At 47.1% G+C, this 10,117-nt stretch overlaps 1 protein-coding gene across 1 annotated transcript; it reads left to right on the top strand.

Annotated features, from left to right (window-relative positions):
- Window positions 1-2,566, top strand: pdcd2l (programmed cell death 2-like). The gene has a single exon (XM_038988124.1). It carries the CDS (start codon window positions 70-72, stop codon window positions 1,234-1,236), a length of 1,167 nt encoding a protein of 388 aa, XP_038844052.1. The 5' UTR covers window positions 1-69; the 3' UTR covers window positions 1,237-2,566.
- Window positions 2,567-10,117: the final 7,551 nt, after the last annotated feature.

The raw sequence follows: 10,117 nt of genomic DNA on the forward strand, positions 1-10,117 counted from the left end.
TGTTGACGAGTTTCAACATGGCGAAGGGCATCAAGTCCACTTCTAACAACTAAACAATAGTAGAATACTATGGCTGGAGTTGACGAGGCAGTTCTCATCGGACTGTGTGATGGGGCAATCGATTCAAAGCGATATCCGATGTCTTACTTGACGAACAAAATTGGCGACCAACCGGACAAGCTTCCAGTGATATCATGGCAACATCCACGCTGTGGTCTATGCAGCGCGGTCATGGCCCATGTGGTGCAGGTGTACTGCCCCCTAGCGGCGTCTCCCTACCACCGCACCCTGAATGTGTTCGCCTGCCCCGGGCCACAGTGCAGCGGACAACCAGAGAGCTGGAGGGTTCTGCGTTCTCAGTGTCTGGAATCAGAGGTCAGAACCAACCCTGTTGTCCAACCTCCAGGCCACGCCCCAGTTAAAGAGGTTCCCATGACAACCACATACTGGTGTGATGGGACTGATGACTGGGGTGAGGAAGAGGACAAGCAGGAGGGGGGAGATGGATGGGACAAGACCCAGAACCAAGCTCATATGGGGGGAGAGGACTCTGAGATCATCTTACTCACCGGGACCTCCTCTGAGCTGGATGTGAGTGGCAAGTTTCAGGGTCTCAGTTTGGAAGGAGGAGAAAAGGTGTTGGAGGAGGAAGGGGAGGTCCCGGGTAACATCCCTACCTACAGACCTTTCTACATCAGTGTGGTGGATGAGACTGACCTGGGTGGTCAGTCAGACCTGGAGCACGCTGAGACTCTGCTGAGGGAGTACGAGCAGAGAGAGGGAGTCGGGAAGATCGGGAGCTCTGAGGGGGGAGGAGGGGAGGAGAGGTACGAGAAGGACAACCCCAGACATGGAGACGCAGTGTTCTCCCGCTTCATGAAGAGGATCTCTGTGTGTCCGGAGCAGGTGTTACGGTACAGCTGGCACGGGTCTCCTCTCTTCTTGTCTGACCCCCCCTCGGACCCGCCTTGGATTAAACCCGGCTGCTGTCACTGTGGAGGAATCCGGGTGTTTGAGTTCCAGCTGATGCCTGCTCTGGTCAGCCTGCTACAGAGGACAGACACTGGGTCAAGGTCGGCGGTAGAGATGGGGGATGTAGAGATGAATACGGGGCTGGAGTTTGGTACTGTGATGGTGTTTACTTGTAGAAACAGCTGTTGGTCGTCAGGTTCAACCTCGCCTGTGGAAGAGGTCATCTATCTACAGGCAGATCCAGACCAGAATCTCTTCAAATAACTGACACACGTTTTACATACACAGTTTTTTTATGCGAGTAAAGTAATCATTTTTCCCCGTTAAGACATGGTGGGATGTTTTTGTGTCAAATTAAATATGCTAGAAATACCTTTTTTTAATGCGCAAATATTGGTATAATAACGAAGTAAAGTTAGGAGTCGTGATGATATGGTGTGTGGATTCTCCCACCACGACGCGGGGAAAGCATTTATTAGGCTACAGATGAAATAAGTTATGGGGAGGGTGAAAGTGCACAGTGATGAGCTTAATGCTCCTTTCCGATAAATATCAAGGGTCTGATTCTGATGACATGATGATTAATGTTTATAGCCCTTCTTCACCTGCTTGCTGTTTGGGGTTTTAGGATGGGACAAGACCCAGAACCAAGCTCATATGGGGGGGAGAGGACCCTGAGATCCTCTTACTCACCGGGACCTCCTCTGAGCTGGATGTGAGTGGCAAGCTTCAGGGTCTCAGTTTGGGCAGCACTTTGAGATATCAGCCGATATAAGAAGGACTATATAAATACACATTTGATTTGATTTGATGACTGCTGTTTGACAAATACAAATATTATCACTCTTATCCATTATAATCTCATCATGTAGAGTAGCCTACCTGCACTGAGCTGTTGGCTAGAGAGCAGGTGCCAAGATCAGAGAAGGCCCATGTGCTATTTAACGCAACAGTTTTTGTGATAAAAACTATCAGTAGAGTGTAAAATGCGTTGGAAACACATTGAACTTTACATTTTGATTCGGTATATGAAATTGCTCTGCCATTTCCTGGTTGCAGAAAATTATACTAGTTTGTCTCATTTCAGTTTGTGACAAGCAAGTATAGTGTGGAGAATCATTGTACCATCTAAACCACTGTGAAATATATTTCCCATAACCCAAAATATTGTATTTTCAGCTATCTGAAGCTGGTGTACAAAACCGAAAGTAAAAGACGCAAAAATGAAACTTAGGTATGTGAAGCATAGAAATAACACACATAGAACATATCTACCGCTTCTTAGACTGACTTCCAATGAGAGTGAGAGATCTACAACTCACATTTCTATGTGAATTTGGTTGGATCACCCAAAAAGTTACATATTGCAGCTTTAAGCGAGAAACATTTCTTTTTTTGTGTTCAGTACGTCATCACGTTTGGATTTTTATCCGCACCAAGTCCGTTTGGCGGGAAAATGCACATATTTTCTTCATGCTGATTTTTGAATATTCACATGAACAATGTGGCCTATTGGATAGAATAACTTTGTAATGAAAGAATAAAGATGTTTCTTGCTTTGTTTTGGAAAGAATAAATAATTCAGAAAGTTAAACATTGTTTGCCAAAAGAGTCGTTCATTTTATAGTAGTATTTATCACTAGAGAAATAATGCATAAAATAAAGACAAACGTTGAAAAATAAAAGAGCCTGAGTAGAAACTGGAGAACATTCTCGTAATTCTTGTCACTACCTTGGCTAAATTATAGAGAAATTCTGTAATGAAACAATCCATAGGAGGGCGCTAGAGATATATAGTTACCATGGTGCCCTAATAGCAGCCTAAGCACAGAGCTGTACATTTGTACATATTTTGTTATTTTTTTTGTGTTTTTCAATTTTTTTTAATCAGCTCTTTGTTTTTGATAACATTGAGTTTTAATTGCATATATCTGGTGTTTTAGAGCCACATATTTGCAGGTTGACTGACAGGTTAACACTTTTTGGCTTGGCTAGCTAGCTTTTGTTTGAAAAAATGCATCTGGATACAGTACCATCTTTTTTGTTTCATCTGGCTGCCAATTCCAGATCTTTTGAGAACATCATTTAAGGAGTGGCCTGAAGCGTGATAAGAATGGGAGACAGAAGAATACAGCAGTGCTGAGGCAGAGGGCTCATAGTGAGGACGACTGGCTACTATTCTGAACTGTGTGTGGTGAGCTTTCTGGAGCCCCGGGCGGCTGAGGGCATCAGCCAAGTGGCTGCTACACCGATTTGGAAGAGTTTCCCTTCTACCAGATAGTCAGCAGACTCTATCGTCTACCATCCTCTGACCAGCTCTCTCCCCTCAAGCCATGAACTGACCCTCCATCCTCTCACCAGCTCTCTCCCCTCAAGCCATGAACTGACCCTCCATTCTCTGACCAGCTCTCTCCCCTCAAGCCATGAACTGACCCTCCATCCTCTCACCAGCTCTCTCCCCTCAAGCCCTGAACTGACCCTCCATCCTCTGACCAGCTCTCTCCCCTCAAGCCATGAACTGACCCTCCATCCTCTCACCAGCTCTCTCCCCTCAAGCCATGAACTGACCCTCCATTCTCTGACCAGCTCTCTCCCCTCAAGCCCTGAACTGACCCTCCATTCTCTGACCAGCTCTCTCCCCTCAAGCCATGAACTGACCCTCCATCCTCTCACCAGCTCTCTCCCCTCAAGCCATGAACTGACCCTCCATTCTCTGACCAGCTCTCTCCCCTCAAGCCATGAACTGACCCTCCATCCTCTGACCAGCTCTCTCCCCTCAAGCCATGAACTGACCCTCCATTCTCTGACCAGCTCTCTCCCCTCAAGCCATGAACTGACCCTCCATCCTCTGACCAGCTCTCTCCCCTCAAGCCATGAACTGACCCTCCATCCTCTGACCAGCTCTCTCCCCTCAAGCCATGAACTGACCCTCCATTCTCTGACCAGCTCTCTCCCCTCAAGCCATGAACTGACCCTCCATCCTCTGACCAGCTCTCTCCCCTCAAGCCATGAACTGACCCTCCATCCTCTGACCAGCTCTCTCCCCTCAAGCCATGAACTGACCCTCCATCCTCTGACCAGCTCTCTCCCCTCAAGCCATGAACTGACCCTCCATTCTCTGACCAGCTCTCTCCCCTCAAGCCATGAACTGACCCTCCATGCTCTGACCAGCTCTCTCCCCTCAAGCCCTGAACTGACCCTCTCTGTCTTCAGAGCAGCTTTCAAAGACTTGGCCTCTATTGGTTGACCTGTCATGACATATTGCTTGTTTGTTGTTTTGCTTTTGAGGTGCTATGAAAAGCGTTATAGAAGTATACTAAATGATGATTATTACTGTTGTTGTACAGTCAACTGAGCTGTGTCGACTACTGTACAATCTTCACCTTTCTGGCTTTGTTTGGGAATTTGTCTGAATGTAATGTAGCCTCTATGTGGGGAAATGAGAGCCTGATATGCGAGGACATATAGGGTGCATCTCAAATGGCACCCTTGATTCCTATTCCCTATACATAGGGCACTACCTTTGACCAGAACCACATGGACCCTGGTGAAAAGTAGTGCACTATACAGGGAACATGATGCTAATTGGGATGTCATTCATAACACAGCCTAGCAGAGGAAACCTAGAGACTGCTTTTCACAATGTCATTCATAACACAGCCTAGCAGAGGAAACCTAGAGACTGCTTTCCACAATGTCATTCATAACACAGCCTAACAGAGGAAACCTAGAGACTGCTTTCCACAATGTCATTCATAACACAGCCTAGCAGAGGAAACCTAGAGACTGCTTTCCACAATGTCATTCATAACACAGCCTAGCAGAGGAAACCTAGAGACTGCTTTCCACAATGTCATTCATAACACAGCCTAGCAGAGGAAACCTAGAGACTGCTTTCCACAATGTCATTCATAACACAGCCTAGCAGAGGAAACCTAGAGACTGCTTTCCACAATGTCATTTATAACACAGCCTAGCAGAGGAAACCTAGAGACTGCTTTCCACAATGTCATTCATAACACAGCCTAGCAGAGGAAACCTAGAGACTGCTTTCCACAATGTCATTCATAACACAGCCTAACAGAGGAAACCTAGAGACTGCTTTTCACAATGTCATTCATAACACAGCCTAACAGAGGAAACCTAGAGACTGCTTTCCACAATGTCATTCATAACACAGCCTAACAGAGGAAACCTAGAGACTGCTTTCCACAATGTCATTCATAACACAGCCTAACAGAGGAAACCTAGAGACTGCTTTCCACAATGTCATTCATAACACAGCCTAGCAGAGGAAACCTAGAGACTGCTTTCCACAATGTCATTCATAACACAGCCTAACAGAGGAAACCTAGAGACTGCTTTTCACAATGTCATTCATAACACAGCCTAACAGAGGAAACCTAGAGACTGCTTTTCACAATGTCATTCATAACACAGCCTAGCAGAGGAAACCTAGAGACTGCTTTTCACAATGTCATTCATAACACAGCCTAACAGAGGAAACCTAGAGACTGCTTTTCACAATGTCATTCATAACACAGCCTAACAGAGGAAACCTAGAGACTGCTTTCCACAATGTCATTCATAACACAGCCTAACAGAGGAAACCTAGAGACTGCTTTTCACAATGTCATTCATAACACAGCCTAACAGAGGAAACCTAAAGAGACATACATTTACATTTTACATTTTAGTCATTTAGCAGACGCTCTTATCCAGAGCGACTTACAGTAGAGTGCATACATTTTTATTACATTTTACATACTGAGACAAGGATATCCCTACCGGCCAAACCCTCCCTAACCCGGACGACGCTATGCCAATTGTGCGTCGCCCCACGGACCTACCGGTTGCGGCCGGCTGCGACAGAGCCTGGGCGCGAACCCAGCCCAGCCTGGGCGCGAACCCAGAGACTCTGGTGGCGCAGCTAGCACTGCGATGCAGTGCCCTAGACCACTGCGCCATCCGGGAGGTCGTACCTCAGATAGCAGCCTCCCAGGACTCCACGGCCCTCCATCTGTCCATCCCTCAGCTGGGCTCCACAGAGACGATATTCTTCCTGACCCTTCACCTGACAGCCGGGCTGCAGCTCCACCAACAGCAGGCCCCACCAGGCCTTGTGGCACAAGCACCTGTGTCCTCACTGAGGCCGGGACTGTATGAAGCCCAGTGTCCTGGAGAAACAGCTAAGCTGCCACATCAGGGAGCGGCCCTGCCCCTGCACCACCTGCGGCATCTTCTTCAAGACCTTCAAGTGTCCAAGACACACAAAAGCGGCGCTCCTAGTGGCTGGGGACTTTAATGCAGGCAAACGTCATTTTACCTAATTTCTAGCAGCATGTTACACGTGTAACCAGAGGAAAAAAAAAACTCTAGACCACCTTTACTCCACACACAGAGATGCGTACAAAGCTCTCCCTCGCCCTCCATTTGGTAAATATTACCATAATTCTATCCACCTGATTTCAAGCAAATGCAGTCGTGGGTGAACAGGGAATACAGGAGGGGACTAAGTACACACCCCTGAGGGAACCCAGTGTTAAAGATCAGCGTGGCAGACGTGTTGTTGCCTACTCTTAACACCTGGGGGCGTCCCATCAGGAAATCCAGGATCCAGTTGCAGAGGGAGGTGTTTAGTCCCAGAGTCCTTAGCTTAGTGATGAGCTTTGTGGGAACTATGGTGTTGAACGCTGAGCTGTAGTCAATGAATAGCATTCTCACATAGGTGTTCCTTTTGTCCAGGTGAGAAAGGGCAGTGTGGAGTGCAATTGAGATTGCGTCATCTGTGGATCTGTTGGGCCGGTATGCGAATTGCAGTGGGTCTAGGGTGTCATGGAGGATGCTGTTGATGTGAGCCATGACCAGCCTTTTAAAGCACATCATGGCTACTGATGTGAGTGCCACAGGGCGCTAATCATTTAGGAAGGTTACCTTCACTTCCTTGGGCACAGGGACTATGGTGGTCTGCTTGAAACATGTAGGTATTACAGACTCGGTCAGGGAGAGGTTGAAAATGTCAGTGAAGACACTTGACAGTTGGTCCACGCATGCACATGCTTTGAGTACACGTCCTGGTAATCCAACTGGCCCTGTGGCTTTGTGAATGTTGACCTGTTTAAAGGTTTTGTTCACATCGTCTACCGAGAGCGTTATCACACAGTCATCCAGAACAGCTGGTGCTCTCGTGCATGCTTCAGTGTTGCTTGCCTCGATGCGAGCATAAAAGGCATTTAGCTCGTCTGGTAGGCTCGCGTCACTGGGCAGCTCGTGTCTGGGTTTCCCTTTGTAGTCTGTAATAGTTTGTAAGCCCTGTCACATCCGACAAGCGTCAGAGCCGGTGTAGTAGGATTCAATCTTAATCCTGTATTGACTCTTTGCCTGTATGATGATTTGTCTGAGGGATTAGTGGGATTTCTTATAAGTGTCCGGATTAGTCTCCCGCTCCTTGAAAGTGGCAGCTCTGGCCTTTAGCTCGATGCGGATGTTGCTTGTAATCCATGGCTTCTGGTTGGGATATGTACGTACACTCACTGTGGGGACGACGTCATCAATGCACTTATTGATGAAGCCGATGACTGAAGTGGTGTATTCCTCAATGCCATTGAATGAATCACGGAACATTTTCCAGTCTGTGCTAGCAAAACATGTATCTAGTCCCAGCTGGGTCTGGACCCCACAACCACAGCCCCAGCTGGGTCTGGACCCCACAACCACAGCCCCAGCTGGGTCTGGACCCCACAACCACAGCCCCAGCTGGGTCTGGACCCCACAACCACAGCCCCAGCTGGGTCTGGACCCCACAACCACAGCCCCAGATGGGTCTGGACCCCACAACCACAGACCCAGCTGGGTCTGGACCCCACAACCACAGCCCCAGCTGGGTCTGGACCCCACAACCACAGCCCCAGCTGGGTCTGGACCCCACAACCACAGCCCCAGCTGGGTCTGGACCCCACAACCACAGCCCCAGCTGGGTCTGGACCCCACAGCCCCAGCCCCAGCTGGGTCTGGACCTCGCAACCCCAGCCCCAGCTGGGTCTGGACCCCGCAACCACAACCACAGCCCCAGCTGGGTCTGGACCCCACAACCACAGCCCCAGCTGGGTCTGGACCCCACAACCACAGCCCCAGCTGGGTCTGGACCCCACAACCACAGCCCCAGCTGGGTTTGGACCCCACAACCACAGTCCTGGGTCTCAGTTTGGACACCACAACCATATCTCTGGGTCTGGACCCCACAACCATATCCCTGGGTCTGGACCCCACAACCATACCCCTGGGTCTGGACCCTACAACCATATCCCTGGGTCTGGACCCCACAACCATATCCCTGGGTCTGGACCCCACAACCATATCCCTGGGTCTGGACCCCACAACCATATCCCTGGGTCTGGACCCCACAACCATATCCCTGGGTCTGGACCCCACAACCATATCCCTGGGTCTGGACCATACAACCATATCACTGGGTCTGGAAACTACAATCACAGCCCTGAGTCCCGGTCTGGACCCCACAATCACAGCCCTGGGTCCCGGTCGGGACCCCTCAACGACAGCAGTCAGTGGCAGTCTAGTATGGAGATACAGGACCAGCCGGACACCTTCCACTCACAGCCTGATCAACCAAACCTTCACACACACACAGCCCTCACATGCACCCTGTCGTGTCTTTGGCATCATTTAAAAGTGAAGACTATTATTTCAGCAAATCAATTGTCTGTAATTATTATTACGTGATTAAACTAATCATGTAAATGTAATTAACTAGAAAGTCTGGGCACCAAGGAAAATCTTCAGAATACAAAATTATAATTTTGCTAATATAACTCTTCAGATATTTTAATATCTGATCAATTAGTCTTCTAATCAATGCGTTATTCTTTACCTCACGTTAGTCTCATTCCAAACGTCGTAAATCGTTGGTTATCTGCACGAACCCAGCCTTCACTACTATCCATACATCAATTGTCTTAATCATTTATTTACTAACTAACTAAATAATCACAGAAATGCATAAACAAACAAACAGTAGATATGAAGGAAATTATAGGGGAGGTTTCCTAGTGGGCTAAGCCGATATGACGGCTTGGTAGACAAAGGGAAGTGGGTGTGGACTGAGAACAGGCGGGAAAGACAAAAAGGATTCACTACACAGTTGATCATTATATTAATTGAAATGCTAATCCTTTGCACATGAACGCTCACTCATTCGGGAATAATTGCAATCAATATATATATATTTACTCTCAGTGTGTCGTCGTGATCTAATTGACATAATTTCTAGTTGCAGACTAGTAATTAGTATCTAAGAGTTGCTCTTATTCTGTCGGGCTCGTGTTAATGAGATTTATCTGTTAATTGAATGATTAGAATATTCCACCCTGAAACATATAATTGTATGGAATTGATTAGAATGTATAAAATCATAATCAATAAATGTGTAGTCTAGTCAGAATTAGGGTAAAGACAATATGTCTTTATGGTATTTTAAATACAGACTGTCTGAGCTCGGTGCCGACCTGACTAGAGATTTGGGAGAGAACGGGGAGTACGTCTGAAGGACAAGGTCAATAATCTCTGTCGGCTGGGTAGTGAGACAGTATGTGCGTAGGATATCTACTGTTTGTGTGGAAGTATGTGCGCAGCAATAAAACGGATGTCTTTGTATTCTTGACTTTAGAACGTTCTCTGAATAAACTGTACTAACCTTTTGTGTAAGCTGAGTCTTTGACTAATTATTATTATACCCATGGTCTTACAAACCTCGGGAATTGGTCAGAGCTATTGATTGATTGTTATTATCATTGGGATTGGAAATTCTCTTGACAGCTCGATAGTCTCAGAGTTTAACCATCAGCTGACCGAGGTACGCGTGGTCTGAAGAGGATTTCCTCAGGAGGGGTTTTATTCGTAACAGTAGAAAGGGCGGTTCTATGATGCCAGATCATGTCTGTGCTCACGGAGGCGGGCCAATGACTTAGTTCAACTTTGAAAGGAATACAATTCTCTCACATTAAAGGTTTAACATCACATTACATCATTTCACAAATAGTTTCATCTTTACTCATTCATTTTATACAATAATTAGATGCAAACGCCATAATGGAGAAATGTACACATTCAGAGATATAGTAATGGGTGT

This window comes from Salvelinus namaycush, unplaced genomic scaffold (assembly GCF_016432855.1).
Source record: "Salvelinus namaycush isolate Seneca unplaced genomic scaffold, SaNama_1.0 Scaffold96, whole genome shotgun sequence".
In the NCBI taxonomy this organism is placed as follows: domain Eukaryota; kingdom Metazoa; phylum Chordata; class Actinopteri; order Salmoniformes; family Salmonidae; genus Salvelinus; species Salvelinus namaycush.

Coding starts and splice junctions, on each gene's coding strand:
- pdcd2l (XM_038988124.1), top strand. CDS start 70: ATGGCTGGAGTTGACGAGGCAGTTCTCATCGGACTGTGTGATGGGGCA.